This window comes from Passer montanus, unplaced genomic scaffold (assembly GCF_014805655.1).
Source record: "Passer montanus isolate IOZ18808 unplaced genomic scaffold, ASM1480565v1 scaffold12, whole genome shotgun sequence".
In the NCBI taxonomy this organism is placed as follows: domain Eukaryota; kingdom Metazoa; phylum Chordata; class Aves; order Passeriformes; family Passeridae; genus Passer; species Passer montanus.
The window spans coordinates 13,996,981-14,019,439 of record NW_024358722.1 but is presented as its reverse complement, the minus strand read 5'-3'; the positions used below and the strand labels follow the sequence as shown (position 1 = coordinate 14,019,439).

General features: G+C 36.7%; 1 protein-coding gene across 1 annotated transcript in view; it reads left to right on the top strand.

Moving 5' to 3' along the window:
• USH2A (usherin) overlaps positions 1 to 22,459 on the top strand; it is a 372,312-nt gene that overhangs the window by 5,828 nt on the left and 344,025 nt on the right. The window contains exon 3 of the mRNA XM_039697803.1: positions 531 to 696. Coding sequence (XP_039553737.1) covers positions 531 to 696 — 166 coding nt within the window. The remainder of the gene's footprint in view (positions 1 to 530; positions 697 to 22,459) is intronic.

The following is a 22,459-nucleotide window of genomic DNA, read 5'->3' as shown; positions in this document are numbered from 1 at the left end:
GTTAAAGAAAGACACTGCAAAGGGGAAGGTCTTATTAACAAAGCATGCCATTTGTACTGCATTTTGTGCATTTGCCTTGTTAGACTAAGGAAAATTAAAGTGCCTCCATGGGATGTACTAAGTTGCATAGCTTTGTATGAAAAGTGTGGCAGAGACTTGCACAGTCACTGTGGTTTCTGTCATGGAGCCTTCAAGAGAGGAGGCAAACTAGACCTCTCTTTCACCCCTAAAGGAGCTGGGGTTGCCAGCACTCAATAAACAAAGCAAGACACAAAAAACAACCAACCAAAACCCCAACACAACCCAAAACCCTCACGGATTGAGACAGAAAATATCTTTGCTAAAGTTCTTTTACACTTAGTATATCCTGTGACTTTCACTGTCACTGAGCATCTTCTCAAGAGCTGTATTTTTTAATGTTTATTTTAATACGTTCTGGTTAGCATCACTTTACAGGATAGCACCTTGGCAAGAATGTGTATATGTGTGTGCCTCTGACCTTATGTTGTTTTTCTTGGTTATTTCCAAAGGTGTGTGATAGAAAAGGCTATTGATGGGCAGACTGTGTTCAAACTCACAATCTCTGAGAAAGAGACCATGTTTTATTATCGCACAGTAAATGGTTTGCAGCCACCAATAAAAGTAATGACACTGGGGAGAATTCTTGTGAAGAAATGGATTCATCTTAGTGTGCAGGTGAGTAAAATAAAAACGATTTAGTATTTGTTGAAATACAACATTTGTGTGAGAGTCATATAACTGTATAAATATAAAATAATAAATTGGGGGATGTAAATGATAACTTTTGAGTCTCGTAGGTAAGGATCTTAATTTGTAAGCTTATTTTGAGGCAATTGCTAATTTAGCACTGGAAAGAAATGCTGCGCCCATTCTTCCAAACAAGCAGACTGTACAAAACTGAAAAATTCTCACCTTTAAAAACATCAGTATGTGAGGTGAAGAAAACCTGGTATTAATATTTCAGATACTTATATGTAAAATTCCTGATTAGTCTTGGGTCTCAGATTATTTCCTGTAGAAGGGAACGCCATTCTCATCTATACATGCTAATGTACTTACCTTATGGAGTTCTGTTCCATTTAATTTTATAAACTTCTTATAGTGCGTGTAAGTAAATGGGTGAGTTTGTGCAGCATCAGGCAAGCTAGTAAGTTACAGAGCTATCACCTCTTATTTTAAGAATATGATTCAGAATTGTTAGAGCACAGTCCCTGTGTTCTAAAAGTCTTCTGTTGACATAACTTTTTAATAAGTGTACAAATATCCACCGAGGATAGAACAAAATTGAGTTTGTAAAAATTTAAACTGTATGTACAAAAATCAATAAACAAACACAGAAGAAATTAAAATTCAGTTATTTGCATGTCTTGTAATTCCCAACAGACACCGTAGTAAATTCTATTTGTGAGCCAAGTTCAACTAATAATTATAAACCACAATTATCAGGTATTGAAATGTTTATCTTTTCCTTCCTTCATTTCCTTTATCCGTTCTATTAAATTTCATTTGGTCTACAGCACAATCAAGAATAGTTTTGCTGCTTTCTTGAAACTTGCTAAAAGGTATTGACTGTGATTTGGGTTTTTAGTGCTGATCTTGTCACTTGTAAGAAGTATCTAAGCCGACGTCTTGATTTTTTTGCAGTTTTCTTTTTTCCAGGATAAGAGCATGGTAGTGTGAATAAGATTTTGGCTGTTGGATTAAAAGAGTGACCTTAAGGTAGAACTAATGAACTTTACACTTCAAGCACTCCAAGGGTGCTATATTACTGCTGTTGCTGTCAGCTGCATTTTGTACCTCAGAAACTGCGAAAGCCTGCCACAGCCAAGTGAAAGTGAAAGAGCTGGTTAAATACACACACAGATCTTGAACTGCATTACAAAGGACCATGAAGTGCCCTGTGGAATTTGGTCCTCTGTTTCTCTGTAGAAAGTTGTTCAATTCATAGCAGGAGTAAAGAAATACAGCTTCTAGACCCTTAAAGCAACTGCAGGCTTAATGCCTTTTTGAGGTTTCTGAGCTCAGGTAGAACCTTCCTGTGCTTGGTGCTATTGTAGGATGCAACTTGCCATTAAAGATGATACTGGCTGCAGCCTGATCCATTTAACCCTTGGCCTGGCTATCAAACTTTAGGCAAAGGTTGGTTTTAGCAGGGGGCAAAAGTATTTTTTTCCCATAAATGGACAATGACAACATGAGCAAGACCATACAAAAATGTGCAAAGTAACTTCCATCTGGAACTGTCTGTGTCTCATACACCCAGATATTAGGCAAGAGACACCGTGAGAAAGGAGTGTAAAGTATTGGTTACAGATGTGCAACTGGATTTAAGAGAGAGAAGAAACATGGTATGGCAGATATGTTTGGAATTCAGGTGTAAGAACATATGCCTATTCAGGAATGATAAAAATGAAAGCTAAATGGTGGAATAGCACCAAATAGTAATTAAATGATAAGAGGAAAGGAAAGAAGAAAGGATAGCACAGACTGAAAATAATTTCTTTGGAATAAAATAATTCTAGGGGAAGAGAAGGCTAGTAAATTAATTCTGCTGAGGTAATCTAGGAATTTAAATCCTTGGGTTTGTATTTAGATATGTAATTTGTTAGAGGGAACTACTACTAAGAACTGTGTCATTGCAGAGACTTATTTTCCAGTTTATGGCTGGGAAATTTAAGTTCTGCTAACAGGAGCAGGGCCCAAACATTCCTGTGTGTTCTGCATGAAGGGTTTCTTCATTGAGTAGTTGCTGAAGCAGAAAGTCTGGGTATACCAGCTTTGTTAAGTAATGAGGGTGTTATCAGTAGTGTAGGTCTCAAGAATAATGTTGAGCATTCATAACTAGAGTCAGATGAAATAGAAGAGTAAACAGTTCTTTGGTTCTCTAGGAACACTTTTGGGTTTCAAAAAGAACAAACACATGCAACTATTTTTATGAAACAAGGTAAACTTTGGAGTCTGGAGATTGAATGGAAAAAAAAGCCTGGAGGTTTTTAAAAATTGATAAAATAGAATTAAGAGAAATTTTTGCTCTTAAAGGAAAAAAGTACCCCTGCAGTTAGAGAGGGCAAAGTGTGTGAGCACTGGGGAATGGGGAAGCTGATTCACAGAGAATGCTGTGTAGAGTAGAAATAAAACTATAAAGTGATTGCTATTAATTAGACGGTCAAATGGTAAAAAATTCTTGCAATTTTTTTTTTTTTGTGTAAGAAGGCAAGACCTGAGTACAGTCAGAGTGTGCTTGAGATTAAGCAAGATTTCAGTAAGGTACCCAGACTAAATAAATACCTTGGTTCTGTTTTCAGGAGTCACAGAACAAAACCAATCAGGGTAGCAGAAATTAATGTATGGAAACAAAAGTGATCATAAAGAGTAGAAACATGAATATGCAAGCTGATTGTGTACATGCTGCTGCAAACAGATGGTCATTGTCTAAAAATTCTGGAAGAACTGGCCCACAAAATCCTTTGACAAAGAGACATTCTGTGCAAAGCTACCAGTCAGAGATGGAGCTGTAATGCTTCTTTTTAGGAAAGGTGTCATGTTGATGCCAACCAGCAGCCAAGCACCTGGGCCCTCTTCACCCCTGCCTGTGGAACACGGGAGACAACAGAAATAGCAAAAGTGAGAAAAACTCATGAAGGAAAGGGACTGGGAGGGGAGCAAATGATGTAAAGGCAATCACTCCCCACCTCCCACAAGTAGACCACTGCCCAGCCTATTTCTTAGCAGCAGGCCACCTTGGAAGTAAAATTCCTATCTCCTCACATTTCTTCTTCTACCCTAGTTTTTATTGCTGAGCATGAGGCTATAGAGTAAGGAATATATTTTTGTCCTAGCTATCCCCCTTTCCAGTTTCTTGGTCCAACCCTGGCTTACTGTTGAGGTGGGGTGAGGAGTTCAACTGGGAAAAGAGAAGGGCTTGACATTGGGCAAGATCTCATTGGCAATAACTAAAATACTAATGTGTTATAAATGCTGTTTTAGCCCCAGATTTGAAACACTGTGGCATGGGGTGTTGTGAAAAAATTTACCTCCACCCCAGCCAAAGTATGTACCAAGAGGAAGGAAAAAGGATCTTGGTAATGCAGACTTACGTCTTGACACAGTGGCGTATGAGGATTTAAAAAAGATCTTTGAAGAAATAGATAAAGATGTGGAGCTAAATGAAAAAGGGGATAAAATGCAGTGTGAATTTCCTATAGATAGCTCATCACTGTCTAGCCTCTTAGCTTTTTTTTTTTTTTGATGAGAAAGCTGATTTTCAGGCAAAGTAAATGTGTCAAATTTCATCTATCTGGAGTTGAGTTTAGCATTGATGTGACAACCTATGAGAAGTTGTAGGGTCAAAGGGAATGCTTATGGGAAGGATTGCAATAGATACTGCTCAGAGGAACTTGCTTATAATCCTGGGGAGGGGGCAGGCACAAAACCAATTGAATTATTTGAGAATTAGTCTTTAGGCCAGCCTTGTGTTTTATTTTTGTTAGTGATCTTGGCAGAAATATTAAGAATTCCTGTCATAGCAGCTGATAATAGACATAATCAGAAAGGGGAACAGTAAGATGTCATACAGAAAGAATGGCATGACCAAAAAGACTGGGGGAAGTGGTTTGAAATAAAATTGCTATTACAAAATGTAAAGTAGTGAACTTGAAACTCCTCTACAAGTTTTTAGACTGTTCTAGTTGTTTTCAGTTGGTGATGATCAAATCTTTCAGGCTTCTGAAAGTTTTAGGGTCCTACTGTATGTTTGCTCTTGATTTAATGATATTTTTTTATGATATATTTTTAGGTATATGTTAGCAAAAATTCTGAAGGTACACACTGGAGTAAAAGATATATAGCCTTAACTTAAAATAATCTGATATACACTGAAGTGAAACCTCAGAAAAATTGGCATCTTAAAGTCTTAACTTCTAAAGAATTAAAAAATTGAGCATAATTAAGGTCAGTTGTGTACCATATTATCTCTGCAAAGTTGAAACCAATATCAGATTTATTCCACTTATTAACAGCATCAGCACTGTGTATTGTGTATTTTCTTTTTCAGTTTCAGTGTTAAAAGTCTTTCACTTTCCCTTTGATCTTTATTTAATCAATTAAGAGTGGAGTTTAAATATGAATTTGCAGATGCAGACGAGGCTGCTAAAACAGGAGATTCTTTGAAAACGTGTCAGATTGATGTTTTTGTTTCACATTTAGTGTCTGAAATTATAAAAATAATCTTTTTTGCTAGCCTTTATTTTGCCTGATCATATCTATGTAACTCTGCCATGTTTTGGCAGACTATAGCACATTAAAAGCTTTGGGAAGTAAGTTTAAAATCTAAATGCTGAGAGGTAACCGTGACTGAATTACTCTCCTGGGAGGAAAATGCTCTTAGAGTGCCTATTGAAATCAGCATTATCATTTCAATACATGTCAAATATGAGTCATTTCCTAGTTTAGGCAAAATTTCTTTATAAATCTTTAAATCTTCCCGTTCTTTCAAGAAAAGGTTAAAGTACTTATGATTTAATGAGACCGCTTTACATCATAACTGTTTGACTATCAAGAGAAAACTTGTCCTTTCCAATTTGTGAAATCCTTTTATTTTCTGCACAAGTTTTTGAATACTTTACAGTTTATTTTATAAGCAAAGAACCTGAGACTTAAAAGCAGGGAGGCAAACATTTATTCTGTACACTCCCAATGTATGTCTTACTAAATACAGAGTGTTCTAAACTGTGTGGTCCCTAAGTTTAATAAGGACATGAGAAAGCAAGAAAGCATTTTGATTTAACAAACCACTTTGATCTCCTATTTGAAATCATCGCTTATTATCTATTGAGAGTAGTTTGTCAGGTCCAAGAAGGGAGTGGAGAGTTTGCAATAATTCTCCATTTGGGAGCTTCATGTCTATTAATTGCAATTGTGTTGAAAATATTTGTGAGGATGCACTCCATCCATATGGCTGGTGCTCTGCTCCTGCCAGACAGTGGAAATAAAACACATATTACAGTCTGTCATGTATTTGAGAATGTGTTTAAAGAACTGTTCACAGACACAAGGAGCATGGAGCTGCTTCAGCATCTATTCTGCTACCGTTGCAGAACATTCAAGTACTGCTGCTGGACATGCAGCCTCTGTGTTCTTTGATATCAGTAAAACTTCTTTGTTTTTTCCTGCATCCAGAGGTTCTTGCCTCTTCTCCTCGTATTCTGTGGGTATTAGGGTGCTGACTGTGTACATTTGAAAACCCTGTTGTAACTTCAGCTTCTTGAGAAAACGGCGTATTTCCCAGATGATTGATGTCTACTCACACTGTCTCTTAAACTACTTATTTTCTTGCCTGAGTATGAGTTTGATTATATTTGCAGATTTAAATTTGCAGTCTAACAGCTGCCTTGGAACACAAGGCAAGGAACTTCACCTGGGCTAAGAATTTAATTTCACAGAACAACAAAAATACAGGTTTTGTCAATGCCATCTTGATTCCACTTCTGGAAATTGCAAATGTTTTTTTAATTGCAGTTGCAAATACCACTGAAATCTGCCCAGACTCTGTTATATGTGGTAGGAATGGAATTAAGCCTTTGTGTGGCCAGTACTGACAGGAGGTAGTATTGAATGTTTTGCAGAGGCTATGTCTTATTTGTCTGGAGAGTTTCAAGATTTGAAAACCATCAATCTTCAATTTGCTTTGCAAGAACTTTATTTCCTTATACAAAAATAAATTGCAGCTAATTAAATTGTATTTTTAATAATGAAAACACTCCGTTAAGAATGATTTGCCTTCTTTTTTTTCCTCTAGTCTCAAAACTTACTGTCCTGCAGGTCTCAGGTACTTTTGTGTATCCTTGAATTGCATGGGGAGAAACTATAAGAGTTTGGAAGTGTCTTCTTGTGTTTTTTATAGCTGTTGGTGCACTGCACTAAGAGGAGACTTGCTGGGTACATCTGCATTGTCACTTTTGTGTATGGGAAGAGTTCTTGTTGATCCAGGTTTGCCTTCTCTCTATTTTGAGTCTTCTTTTACTCTTGATATGCTTCAATTTGATTCCTTTTTGGGGAGACCAAGATTGAAGTTGTATAGTGGATTATCACCATTTAGAACACACCATTTGCAATGTGGGCAGAAGGTCCTCCAGCAGGTAGTTCTTGGCTACACCGTGTGTGAGCAGAAAACAGGCAACTGATTGCAGCATCTTTGCTGGTAAAGATGGATCACAAATACTAAACAATCGTCCTTTCTGCTTTATGCTGTGCAAGTTTTTATGTAAGTGTTTTCACAAGGTACTTGAAACTTTTTTTGATGAGTCTAAAAACTTCATGAGTACAGCCAAATAGAAGAGCTTTTCTTTTTAGGGTTTGTTTTTGTTTGGTTTTTAGGGTTTGTTTGTTTGGGGGTTTTGTTTATTTATTTTTAGAAGTAATTTTTACCTTTGGGTCAGGTTTTTGTAGCTTAAAGACAGACTTAAATCAGAAGTCTGATCAAGAAATGGAAGGTGAAACTTTCAGGTTGTCCTTTGTGCAACCTCCATTATTTATGTGGGAACTCTGTCTTACATCTTGCGTTAACATCTATGTGTGCAACAAATAGAGGGTGACATAAATTACATGTGTAGATCTTGTGCAACACAAAATTCATGTGTGCTGGTGGCAGTTCAGAGGGGTAATCTTGTAAGACTTCACATGTATCATTTTCTCCTGGAAGCAACAAATATTTCCTGGCTCTGAACAACTTACCAGGTTGTATGGAAAGTAGAAGGATCTGGGATAGAAGAGGGAGAGGAACTCCTCTTGTCTATGTGCCTCATTCTAGTGCCTTGTCTCAGTATTGCTGTAATTTTTGTAGAGTTTAAGGACTCTGTCTGTTTGATAGCTGTCTAGATAGCCTGTCTTGGAGTATGAAAGAAGAGTACATTAATAGGAACAACTTTCTTTTACATGTATCATTGACTTATTTTCTGAAAATCAGTGGGTTTTGAAGCTTCTTAAGCTGGACTGCTTTGAATAGTCACTAACTGACCTGTTTTTAGTTTAATAGTCTAATTATTTTTCTTTTAATTTACAAATTGGAATATCGATAATTATAGATAATTATAATTACAAATATATATGATATATATAAATATATAATTTATATTTTGGCATTAGACTCTTGTGGCAATGAGTTTCTCATGTGGCATTATGTATGAAATTGTTCTTTATTTTAAATCTCCTGGCTTCCAACTTATTTTTGCTGATTTCTTTTGCCAGTTTCTTTTTCTTTATCATTCTTATGCTTTTTGATATTTTGATTATAACTTTATCATATATTAAAATATGATAATAACTTTATATGTTATATATGATTATTACTTTATCATATGTTAAAATCTCATAAGTGAGATTTCTCCTTATATTGAAGCCATTCTGCATTTTCTTCATAGCCATTGATATTTTCAGAAAGTTTTGGGGTTATTGGAGGATGCAAGAGACAGAACTCCACTTGTTATCCCAGACACTTTGCACCATGAATTTCTAAACAATAAAGTTTTGTGGGCTTTTAAAAAATTTATTTCCCAATAAGGAATGTTTCTTTTTTTCCTCATTAGTGAGGGACTCTCTATAGTAACTCCAAGACCACTTGGAGCAGTGATTGTTCAGAATTTAGTGTTGTGTTTACCTGGACAAGAATATTTTTCATCTACTACCTTGTGGTTAACAAGACATTTACTCTGCTACTTTGCTGCCTGTTCCTTAACAATTTTGAGATCCTTTGTACCTTTGAAGTAAGCTTTGATTTTTGTTATCTGCATGTATTCACTCTATCTTTTTTTCACCTTGCTAACCACTTTTCAAGCCTGTAAAAAATGTTAGATTTCAGAGATGGTTGGAGTTAGTGATAAGCTACTGTCTGTATGAAATGTGACCATTTAATCTCTCCCAAGTTTGAAACCTTTCTAGAAAGCCAGTTATATTGGTCAGTTCTTATCCACATGCATCTTTACTTCAAAGAATTCAAATTGGATCTTGATTTCCTTCCACAAAAGTCATGTTGCCTTTTCTAGTGTATAGTATTAACCCATGTGCTTTTCCAACCAATTAATCCAGTACAGGCTTGATTTTATGGATTCTCAGAAGAAATGGTCCAAGACCTCTTCCTACATCATGTATATAACTTTAATTTCTGCATTGTTCTTTTTTTCTGTGTAGGTTTAATTGAAAATAGGTCAGAGGATTTTTTTTTTGGTTGTTGTTTCTGCTTCTGTTCTGATCTTCCATTGAATCTGAAGGTACTTTTTTTTTAATAAAAAGGGCTGAAATACCAGCTTCTGTAGTATGTTTTAATACTTGGATTAGTTGGACTTTATCACAGTTTGAGCTTTCTTTAAGGCATAGCAACACTTTTTCAGTGGTATGATCTGTGTAATTCCTGACATTCAGGTTCTAACATCTTGGGCTTTAGATTTTAAACACAGATATGTTTTTTTTATATATTTTGTCATAATTTATGGTCTATGTGCATGCTTAGTTAGGACACTTCTGGTTTAAATACTTGATTTTTCTCCCCCAACTTTTCATTTCTTTTCTATCTTGATACACAAATAAACTGCCTTTATTTGGGTATAGGAGCAGCTGGCTCTGCTTTGATTCTGTATGTTCTAGAAAAGGGTTTCAATTTGGAATTGACCTAAATCCCTTCTTCCAAGCACTGTTTGTGTGCAGAGTCATGCAGCCTTGCTTGTCTGACCCTTTGTGATACTGGCAGCATTTCAAAGAATGGCACTGGCTTTTTATCTTCTGCCTCCTGAATAAAGGCCAAAATATTTTCCTCTCAAACCTCTCTTCTCTCCTTTCAGGTGGTGTTTAGGTGTATCCTTTCTATTAACTGATTGTAGATGGCCCATCTATCTTGTGAGGTTTAGCCTTTTTGCACTTCTAAGCAAATCATGATGTGGTATTCAGTGGCAGCATACAATAAACCATCAACATTGCTCCTAATCTGACATTTCAAAACTTCAGACTTCTGTTTCTTTACATTGAAATTCTTACCCTTGAAGATTTATCCTCAGTACTCAGAGGTATGCCTTTGTCTTTCCAGCTTGATGACCATGTCCCATGGGACTTGAGTGGTTCTTGGAATCAGGACTGGTCAAAAGAAAAAGTCTGTTGTCTTTCTGAGGTTCTTTGGTTACTACTTACTTGTGCCTTATGTGTGTACCTCTTGTCTGTAAGTCATGCATGTAACAGGTTGCATTGCCACTCTTCTGCTGGACTTCTGAGTGCATTTAATTATACTTGAAGGGCCTTTATCCTTTTCCTTAAACTGTGTTTATTGACATCCTTCTCTGTGCTGTTCAGTAATCTTTGTGGCTTTTCTGTGGCTTTTCTGTGCCTTAACTCAAGACCTGTACTCTAAAGTGCTCAGGAGATCACTATGAACTTTATAAGTAGCCTCCCCAGTCATCTCCTGGCCCATCTCTAGCAAAATGTAGTTGAGTTGCTGCATAAACTATTTAATTTAACTTTTTCCAGAAATAAACTACCGACAATAAGCTACCAAAACACTGTCCTCCAAAGTCCCTTTTGGTCTGAGTGGAATTAACAGCAAACAATATTAGTTTGGATCTCTTGGCTGCTAAGATGCTTAGTAACTCTGGAAAAAACCAGTTATTGTATAAAAAAGAAAATTGAAGCTTACAATGAATTGCCATCAAAAAGAGTTTTGGAGAGTTACAGTACAAAGGAATAGTTGAATGACCATTTAAAGGACTTTGTGATGGACAGAAGAAAGCAGGGCACAGAGGAGGAGGGAAAGGCCTGAAGTAAGGTTGTGGGAAAGAATATGAAAAGAATCAAAGACAGACTTTTGTGGCTCCTTGACCATGAAAAGAAACTAAGCCCTGAAAGAAGAGATGAGACTTTATTTGCAAAAATCCCTTAACTGGATACATGGAACTTTTTGTGGCAAAGCGTTCAGAGGGCAGAAATAATTGCTTTCTTCTTATGTAAATCATCTCCCAAAAAAGACAGAGGAATGGATTTTCAACTTTTCAGTCCCAGCAGAGCTGTTCAGCTCTGTTTTGTAGAACCAGTGTATTCTTGCATTAAATTTGGAAATGACTTAGGAGTCATAGTACTGAGTGGTGTAAAATAGTGCAAAATCTTCAGATATAATCAGTTTAAAAGACTAGAATTTAATATGCAGCTGATAGTGTCATAAAAGGTTAATAATTGTGCATTAGTAACAGTGCCCCTCATTTGTGCAGGTATCTGCTTATTCCTTGACTAGTGAAGCAGAAGACTTTATTCAGAAGGGACATTTCATTTGACATCCACATCTCATCCCTAATTTACATGATTACAAGTAGTTTGTGAAAATTCTGAATCAGTGGTTTTGCTGTATTTTAAATGGAGGGGGCAGAGAGAAAATGTGTATTGTTATGAGATTATCAAAAATGTACTTTCTGACCTTTTGCTTCAATTAATTGTGGCAAGCTTGTGTAACTGTTTTAGCTACTAAAAAGCAGCTTGTTGAATCCTTAATACTTGTCTCCTTTCATGTTACTGTAGTGATCATCAAATGTTGGATCTGATTTCTTCTGTGATTTGGGGAAAATAGAGTAATTGTGCAGCAAGAAAGCAATTGTTCTTCATGCATTTTCAGATCTGGTGACTAGGACTCTCTCACGGTTTTTTTGTTTGGAACTCGTTTACAGCACAAGTGTCACTTGTTAAAGCTTTGTGTGTTAAAAGAATAGAGGCTGATCAATGGTTAAAGTAGTAGTTGTAGCAAAGCTTATTTGTTAATTACTTTAGTTTCTAACAGAATCTGTATTTGCAGTTTTGCTCTCTTGGCTTCTCTCTGCCACTCCCCTGTCCCAATGTGTTCTGTCCTGAGGCATCAGTAACAGATTGATACAGCTCTACTGACCCTGGCAATAAAGGATATTGGTGCAGTGCTGGCTGGAGTAGAAAGTGGAATAGCTGTAATTAACCATTTTAATACTTCTTCATACTAATGAAATACTTTCAAACTTCATGTCAACAAAAGGTTAAGTGAAAATTGCCAATCTATGCTTGGAATGATTACTCTGTGCAAAAGGACTGCTAATCTCTGATTCAATGTTGATTCTAAAGCAGTGTTTACTTTTTAAAATACTGATTCTTTAAAAATACAGTCCATTTCAAAAACTGTCTCTTTTCATACTGGTCTTTCTTTGTCTCCAGACTGGTTTATCAGATAATTGAGTATGGGTTACATCACTCAGTTTTTAATACAGTACTAAAATTACCCCATATGAAAAATGAACAATTTATATGTTTCTTATTTTGGATCCTTCTGCTTTCTGTCACTTGCATTTTTGCATCTTGAAGGCTTTGTTCATGAAATAGCTATTAGTTTTTCATAAGCTTGTAAACTGCCTTTTGGATCAGTCTGTGTTCCAGTTGATTTTTTATTTTCCTGTTTAGGGTCAATTTTATATTAATAAATGGCTTAATCTTGAACAGAGTTAATTATTTCAGGAGCATTTCAGGGTTCCTTTCCCCTTACGCCCCTCCCCCCACCTTTTTTTTTAATTTATGTTGTTCTTCAGGGAATTCAAGCTGAACTAGTGGATCTGTGCACGACAAGAAAGACTTGGATTGAAGGAAAACCATTTCCCACTGAGAAGGGATTAACATTGTAGGAGATAGTGAAAAAGAAAAGTAAAGGAGGGCAAAGAGAAAAGCTAAATATCTTTTATACAAATGCTAGGAGCATATGTAATAAGACTGCTGAATGGGAGTGACATGTTTTCAAGGATAAGAAAGATATTATTGGAATAAGACAGGCAACCAGGAAAATGAAGGGGGATTTAAAATGCCAAGATACACAGTTTCAGTGAAGGGAGAGCTAATATTAAGCTGAAAGAGATGTAACAATATTGCTGAGGGATAATGCTCTATCTGCAGTAGGAAACACTCCTGCTCTCACCCCCTCCATTTACATTTTTTTCTTTAACTATATTTTTTAAAAACTAAGTTTAATGGTTTGCATGCAAGGTAAGGACAGTTTAGTGTAGTTGTGATTCTTGGCTGTTGTATCAGACTTACTGGTGGTCAGAAAAAAACCCCTGGCCATAAAAGTATTTAAGACAGGAAGTGGTCCCTAAGAAAACCAGAACTTTGATTTGAAGAAAGCTGGTGTGTTGAAGGGAAGACAGTAGGGAGAGAGATTATTAGTGATCAGTTATGATATGAACTGTGTTATAACTACAAATGAGAGCATGTTACTGCTGTTGCTGTAAGATTGCCATCTTTATACTGTTAATGAAACAGTGGAGAATATTGTCACAGTTATGGAAAAGCTGTAAATGTAAATTTGTATGTGGAGACAAGAAGCAAAATCAAATGATCAAAAATCATGAAATTTGAAATGGTTGTGGAATGGGGGTTTGTGCTAGATGGAGAAGCAGCCCTAAAATTATTGATTTTAGCAAAGCTAACTTTGAAGGAAAGCAAAATGCTCCTGGGGTTTTTGCCTGCAATCCTGTGATGAATGGGAAATCCACTCCACACAAGTAGAGAGTAGATAGTGTATAAAACACGTAGAGAGGCTGCAATTAAAATTCATCCCAGTTAAGTCAAGAAAAGGAAAGGCCGATATGGGCCTGAGGCAAAAGAAGGAAAGGCAAAGAGACAACTTGCCCCTCCCGACCTTATGCTTTTTCCTTCCCCTTCGCTGTTCTTTACCATTTCTTCTGCTGTCCCTTTATCTTCTCCAGCCCTTCTGTTTTAAGATAGTTCTGTCGCTCTGGTCCCCTGATGAGGTTTTTTCCTCAAGTCTCTTGTTTTTTTCACACTGCATTTCTCAGAGTGTGGGCATAACTGTTCAGAGTGCTTATAACATGTGCAGGAGTCTTTCTCCCCTCTTCTCCCCAAAACCACATTATACATCCCCTTAAACATAGTTGCAAGCTGTATATAGTAGACTTTTTTTTTTCCTTCCTAACTTCTTTGATCTGTTTGTGAATCTGGGGTGATTTCAATTCACTGTGTGGCAAAGGAAGCCAGAGCTGGGAAGGGAAAGCAAGGGGGTATGTAACAAATCGTGTAGATGATGTGGATGTATGAAAATCTTTAGAAAAAGACACTGGAACAGTGCTGTGCTGGAACATCTACTGCTGAAATGGCAGGGTTTCTCTGAGTGAAACAAAGACATACATGGTTGCAAGTGGTATTCCTTTCTTTTGTGTAAAGTTAGGACACAAATTGTGTCTGCTTTTGGGATCCTCAGTGCAAGTTGCTTTATTGTTCAATCTCCCACATACACGCATTATCAGACATCTTGTTTCAAGGTGTAAAGAACAGATGTGAGGAAGAAAGTAAGTTTAACTTATTTGAGATCTGAATATGGGCAGGTGTAAAGTGACATCGCTGAAGCTGTAGGCAGTTTGTAGTAGCTGAAGATCTGCCCCTTAACTAACACAAACAGTTTGAACAAATTTTGATCTCGCATTTTATTTTTAAAAGATGAACAAAGACTTTAATGGCAGAAGTGGATTTTGGAGTGAGATTTAATGGGACATTGGTGAAAGATTGAATGGTCTGTTTCTGTCAAGCTGAACTGTCTCTCTCTTTTTTTTTTTTTTTTTTTTTTTTTTAATTGTAGTGATTTGTTAACTGTAGGAATTGGCAACAGGCAGAGAGGATGACCATGTGGTCTTATGGCATTCCGCTGATGCCCTGTTTCTGAAGATGGTATGAGGGATCATAAAGTTTAGTTCCATGTGTATTGTGATGATAGTTGCATCTATATTTAAAGCTTTCTGTCACTGAAGCACTCTTGGTGTTGTCAGATGTCTATTGGACTGGATGAGCTGCAACTTCTTGCAATTGAATGTCAATAAGACCAAAGCAATTTTGGTTGATTCATAGCACCAGCTTAAGCATATTCACTTGCACAGATTACATTTGACAGATAGTTACCTTCAGCTGAACTCTGTGGTTAGAAGCCTTGGTATATTCTTGACAGTGAGCTTAGAGCTGATGCCTTATGTTTATTTCATATCCTGTTTTTGCCTTCCTAATACTGCATGTGTATGTCTACATTTAAATAAACTCACAGCTGAAGTACTAGTCACACCACTTGTTATCTCTGGACAGGAGGTTGTGATGAGTCAGTTTCGGTATTTAAAAAAATGGTGATTTTTTTCCCATTTAGGGAGTTTTAATTTCAAAAGCTATCTAATGAAGGATTTTATTTTTTCAGGAACTTCTGGAAAAGTGTCTGTCAAAGTCTAATGAGAAGAAAATAAGAAAAAAAAGAGGTAGAGGATGTAAGAAAAGATGAAAAAGCATTATTATATTTGGAATGTTTTTTCTGGTATTCTATCAGTTTTCTGGCCTGCAGGGAAATATAGTTATCACAGGTGTTCTTACCCTATTATGTTAGTGAAAGTTGTCTGGTTTCTGCAACAAAAGTGTGCACGGTGTTATCAAATACTGATGTGTGTTAGCATTCCGTCATCTTTTCTTGTAATTTCTCATAACAGTTCTAAAATAGTCTGGGTTAAAATCATTTCAATCCTTGATTCAGTTAGTTGATCCTGTTTATGGTGAACTTACATGCATTGAAACTTTATTTGGAACATACTGAAGAATCAAACTTTTGAATTATTTCAAACCATTTCCCTCTGTGGGTTTCTAGTCAGCTTAAAGCACCACCCTGATTTTGAAGAAAAAAATCTGTGATTTAACAACAAATGCCTTGTACATATGTTGTTTCCACTCACAGATTCCATTTCTGTTCTTAAAGGCAAAGGTGATTTTCCTATAGATCGTAAAGAATTTCTGAAACAGAGATTTTTTTTAAATTCTGCCTCTTGGGGAATAATAGTATTGGAGCATCCTTGAATTTTGATATGAATCAACCCAAAAAAAACCACTTAAAATGTTTCTAGTTGCCTATTTCAGGTAGACTGGTGGGTTCTGGTGAGAGGACAGAGTTGATAGCAGTTTTGGCAAGAGTTAGATAATGAATCTCAGCCTAGAACTATATTGGCAGGTCTTCCTTCTAAAAATGACAGAGTGGTTGGAAGTAAAGGAATTTCCCCTAACCATGGATGGTAACTGAAGCAACTTCTTGTTGAAAATCATCATAATAAAGTCCCTGGCCATGTTGTTACCTATGTTAGTGATGGCAATGAAAAGCCTTGAGCTCTCTTTGTTTCCTTCCTGTACAATGCTGTTTGTCCTGAGAACCAAAGATGTGTGAAAAACATCACATTGAAACCTCTATAATAAGCCAGGGTTGCACTTTGCCTCTATCGCCTTCTGTTCTTTTCCCTCAGACTTGCAGCTAAGTTGCTTCAAAGGCTTAAAATACAGAGGGATGAATTTGGGTTTGCCTGGGGACATGGAGTTCTTACAGCTCAAAAACTACATTTCTGCCATGTGAAGCTAGTATAGTATTTGAATATGGAAGGAGAGGAATTTAGAAATGTGAGCAAATAATTTAATAAGAGCAGATAATATTGATTTTATTATGTGTGTAGCTTTTGCATTTGCTATTGGGCAAACCAACTAAAAATGGACTGAATATTTGAAATTGTGACAGGGTTGTAGCTGGAGCAGCACCAGCCTCACTGGCAAACGTGTCAGGTATTTCTTTTGCTGGTACAGAAGGTGCCGTTTGTCTGTCAAGTGTTATGCAGATAAATTGTCTGAGCTGGCTTGTCCTCTTGGATATTATTCTTTAGTTTCCACAGCCCTCCCTCCCACAAACTCCCTGTCCCTATTAACATGGTTATTAGCGTCTTTGCTGGTCTTTTTGAGAACAAGTTTGTAGACAAATTCCTCCTGACATATCCTTGTTCTCATATGTTTGCTACGTAAATTTGCTACATAAATTCATTATCTCTTGCCAAGCTTTAGATCTGCCAAGTTCCCTCTGTTGTCTCAATTTTCATTCCAGATAAAAAAAAAATTAAATGCAAAGCACAAAACACTAAAAATGAACTCTTTTTATTTTAAAGGTTGCAATCTTTATCTCTGAGAGAGGGAAAAATAAAAACAAAAAAGACTACAGGAGACTTTGATGTGTGTAAAACATCTGCCCAAACATCTCTAGCAATAAAGACATCACAGTGATAGCTCTTATTCTTGAACTATCCATTCAGCTAAGGTTTTAAATTTGAGTTAGGCTTCATTTTGTACTTTGTAAGGATGGCTAAGCCATATGGGACTGTAGGAACAGACTCTGTACTAGTGCTGGTGAGTAATGTGTGGAGTAGAAGATGGTTGAGAATGATGTGGAATCCTGACTCATCTGCGGAGGTTAAACTGTGGGAACCTCTATTTTTTGAAGCAGTCATAAGGTGGGTGATAGAATACCTGAAGAGTTGTGAAGAGTAGAGGAGTTCTGGGGCCTTGGAGTCATAGAATCATAGAATATCCTGAGTTGCAACAGACTCACACAAATCATAGAAGTCCAGCTCCTGGCCCTGCATAGCACCAGCCCCAAGAGTGCCTGAGAGCATTGTCCAAACACTTCCTGAACTCTGTCAGGCTTGGGCTGTGGCTGCTTCCCTGGGTATCTTGTTCTAGAGCCCAACCAGTGTCTGGGTGACGAACCTTGTTCCAGTGTCTGACCTACATCTCCCCTGCCACAGCTTCAGGCCAGTCTCTTGGGCCCTATCACTGATCACCAGAGAAAAAGAGATCAGTGCCTGCCCCTCTTTTTTCCAGGTTAAACTGTTTTGTTTCCTGTTTGTATTAGTGTTTGAGAAAAATAATACTTGGAGGCAAGAATCTGCTTTCACCTGTATTCACTACATTTATCATGTTGTTTGGGGTTTTTGGTGCTGTTTTTTCCTTTTTTGTTTGGTTCTTTTTGAAGCTAAATGTAAATATAGTGGACAAAAAAGAGGAAGTAAAAATCAGTCGAATAATGCAAAATGAGAATGAAGCAAAAGTGAGGGCTAGGGAAGGATCCTTTAAAATGAATGTTCAAGGTATGTAAATCCTTGAACTGCAATTTATTCAGTGAGGAAAGGTTTTGAATTGTGGCAAAAAGTTGTCTGCTGTTTCTGATTCATCAATTTTAGGACTCATAAGTGCTCAGATTAAAAAAAAAATGCTGCAGTATGGTTTTTGGTCACTAGCTCTGCTTAAATGACAGCTGAAAGTAAGCCTGGATTCATGCTAATGGTTTCATCCTGGTTTTTCCCCCAAAATTATTTTGCTTAGTCCATATCACTGACCTTTCCTCTTTACAGAATATCATTTATGAAATATTAAAGCTGTGTGGAAGCCTTTGTAATTGCAGCTTCAGCAAGATTTGCAATTATGCAAGAAAATACTGAAATACATACCTGTGTGCATCTCTCCTCTTTGATATGCAAAAGTCCTTTACTCTTGCTTTTGTTAACTATTACACTTCTGTTTCTCACCTGCTTTTGCAGAGGTGTCCCCCAGTGGTAAATATATACTGTATGTCTTTATATGAGCAGGCAAGAATAGCATATTTAGACAGGTTGAAGGTGAAAAAGATTTTTATGCTCAAGTTTCAGATTACACCATTATAGTAGCATCACTAATTCCCCTCCTTCCACCTATTGTCTTCTTTCCTCTGTTGTCATCAGTGGCCACTGTTGATTTGTTGACTCTATTAAAGTATTCAAGGAAGCTACAGGCCTGTCATTTTGGTCATAAACTTAATCTGTTTTCTCACCTTGGGAGAAAATGTGTTAATACACTGTCTGTTTCTATAGAATGGACTCATTGAGAAAGTTCCTGATCCAAATCTGCAATACATTTAGAAGGAAAAAATGGTTTTCTGAATCTTGATTAGTTTAACAAATAGCAAGCCGTGTTTAGCTGGAAATTTTTATAAGAACCACACCAAATTAAGTAACAGTCAGCAATTGTAATGGTACATTGTGTAGTAATTTTTGAGCTGGGTGACTTGCAGCTCCTCCTGATTTCTCATAATCTCTGATTCCTTGCTATTTCTGAATGATTAAGCAAATAATTTATGCTAACTTCTGCTTTAATTTACATCTCTGTAAAGCCTGTGTAACTTTATTGATTCTGGAGTTGCTTTAGTTTTCAAGACAAGTAAAAGGAGGGGTCACTCCTGCTAGCTTACTGATTTGGAAAATAAATTGAGCTTTTTTCACCTTCCTGTTTTTTTTATGCCTCACAGATAAATGTTATAGCTACCTAATTGCTTCTCATAAAACATTTTTCATAAAAAATTCTTCATATTGTGTATCATCTACTTTATAATAATTGTTTCTAGTTCTAACTGCCTGCTATGCAAATAGGGTTTATTTTGAGAAAAATGAAAACAGATTTGAGTTTTCTTACAGATTATTTTTTGTTCTCTTATTTGGGGGAGTATTTGGGTTTTTTCCTGTATTTGAGAAACAGACATTGTGTTTTAGTTTGCATTGAGTTTTTAAATTTAACTTGCATTTGGAAACTAGCTAAATTTGCATTATTAACTTAAAATTTTGCTTTAACAAATTTTAGTATACAGATATATGTTTTTTGAATAATCTTGTTCACTCTTAGTTATATATTGCCTATCCCTGAGCTGTTCCTTTTTCATCTTATTTGAAAACAGTGGTGTCCATTACATGTACTGGAACATAATAATTTCCTAGTATTGGGAGATGCATTTTTGGTCCTTGTTTTGTCTGTGTTGGTCAGTCCTGCCCCTGCCATCTGAGACTTTATGTGATGGTCTGAATAGCTGTAAGACCTAAAGTTGCAGTTGCAGTGTTTGCCATCACTAAGTTGGCTGGAAAACTAGGTAGGCCAGGGTTGGTATCATTTGGCTTAAATGAATGGAAAATATTTTTTTTCTATTCCTTTCATTTTTGGTGCCAGAGTTTCCTCTGTTGTGGAACTCCTCATTTATGGCCTGCAAATTGGGGAAGCCATCCTTCTGTTCTATTTATCTGTCTTGCCAGACACTGTGATCTAGTTATTAGAACAAAAGATGATGAAAGGAAATGTTAGGATTGAAATGTATTTTATGGTTGCTAGAAGCTGTGATGAGTAAGAGTAAAAAGACTGTATATTCAACCAGTGGAGAAGATTAATGTTGTCTTGAAATAACTCCCTATAATTTGTCTGTTATATTTTAATAAATCTTTCCCATGCCAATAAATATTGGAATAGGAAAGGTAACATAAAGGATAAGGTTGTACTAACTGAAAAACAGGTGTCTTTGAAGCATATACTAATTACAAATGAAAATATTTGGGAATGAGACTGCTGCCTCTGTTAGTTGTGTGTCATTTAGTGCCGTGAAGCTTTGATCTCTGCTTAGTGACCTTTAGCTCTGCTGTGATGCATTTAGGGATTCTTAGGGATTTTTTTTTTTTTATCGACCATAAAGGATTCTTTTCTATGTCTCTCCTTCCTATCTTATTTATTAGAAATAATTTTCCATGAGGTGTATGAGTGGTATTAATATTAGGATCGACTTGTAATGGAAAAATGTTACTAATGCAAAAAGATCATAATGTTCACTGAAAAGAGGTTCAGTTAACTTCATTTATTTTGGCTGAAATGGTGCAATTCAATTCCACATGGAAGAGAGACTATAATTGTCTCAGTTGCCTTTATATGTAAGAGGACACTTTGATGACAGGGTGATTAATGCATGTGAAGAAAAAGTATATGCAGCTTAAGTGGGCCCGATATCACACATGTACATTGCGAGGTAATAAATGTAAGTGTTATTATGTAACAGCCAAAACTTTGTTGATTATGGTTTCAGAACTCCCCCAAACTGGCTTTGGCTTCAAAAGGGTCATTGTAGTTCAAAATGTGGAGTCAATATAACTGTGTCTTTTACTTGATATCAGAATCTCTTCTGCCTCTGTGTAGATAATGAGGAATATTGGGCTTTTTTTTTTTCCTTGAAAAAAGCATATTGTTAATTTTTCTTGTACTACTACATATTTTTACTCTACCTATTATACTCTTTACTTGTAACTGTTGGACTGTTTCTTTGTTTATACATTGGTCTACCAATATGCACGATACCTATAAATATCAGCACAATACAAGGCTTATAAAAAAAAGAGAAAGAAAGAACCCACGGTATTCTTCAGTCAAGGAGCTTCTGTTTTTTTCCATAGTCCCTTAGCCAGTGCAACTGCTCTGGAGTATTTGGTTGTGATATTTCTTTTTTGCCGCACAGATTACTGTGATGTAGTGGAATTTAGCAGTTCTGGTAGCACTTAATACCTGAAGATACTGGCTTTTGTTTGCATGACAGTTCTGCCTTATCCAAACTAAGTGGCAAAATTTGTGTTAAATTTCATTGTTGTGTTTTCATGGGTAGAATCTGAAAAGCACAGATCTTTAGGTAAGAAAATAAAATTGTAATAAATTTCCTGTACCTGTCTCATTAGCAATAACATGGGCACAATCCTGTGCCACATATTGTGTGGAATGACCCTTTCTTGAACAGGGAGGTTGTACCGTATGATCCACTGTGGTCCCTTCCGACCTTACCCAGTCTGTGATTTTGTGATTCTGCAGCACTGTGACCCATATGGCAGGGAAACTTTCCTTGCTAGGAAGTGCTTTTATTTAGTATTACTGTGTCTGATGCACAATTTGTTTGTGCTGGAGAGCAGTAAGCTTAATTTGAGATGCACTGAAGGAATTTCCCTCTCAACTCTTTGGCACTTTACCTCTCATCTTTGAAACTCTTCCAGGTCATACCAAGAGTGCTGTTAAAGGAAAGTGTATTGATATCTTTCACCACCTCAGTTCACCATCAAATGGATTTTCTGTTGCTTGGAGTTGATATTAGGTTCTATGTTGGCAGATGCTGATGTAGTTTCAGAGCAAATGTATCTTAGTAACTAATCCTTGCCACCTCCTTGAGAGGTGATTTGCTGTATCTGACAGATGGGGAAGCACAGGAGTGTGAGGTGGTTGCAGAGCTGGGATTAAAGTGCTGATGTCCCAGGCTTCTGGTCCTGTGCTCTGCACAATCACAAAGCCAACCTTTCCTACCCATCTCTTATCACTCTCTTGGGGCAAATTTGGGGCAAATTCTTATTGGACATTATTGATAAGGACAACTGCGGAATAATCCTGTTGTCCTAATCAGGAGAGAAAGTGTTCTTTTAATTCCATGCTATTGTATGGAATTTAATGCTAACGGTCAGGAGACCTTAAATAACTACATCAAACAGTCCATTTGGTGCCAGCCATTTCTTATTTAGCTTAGTCTAAACTGACACCAAACTTTGAGACCTCCTCTCCTCCCACAGTGGAGAGCTGCTGGGATTTTTTTATACCACACATGGTTTCCTTCCTACATTTTCCTCCCATGTCAGATATTCATACCCCCTTTAATAACCAGCAGGGGGATCATTACATTGAGCTACTGCCAAATGCATAATGACTGCTGCCTTTGCCTTACACAGTCACTGCACTACTGATATCC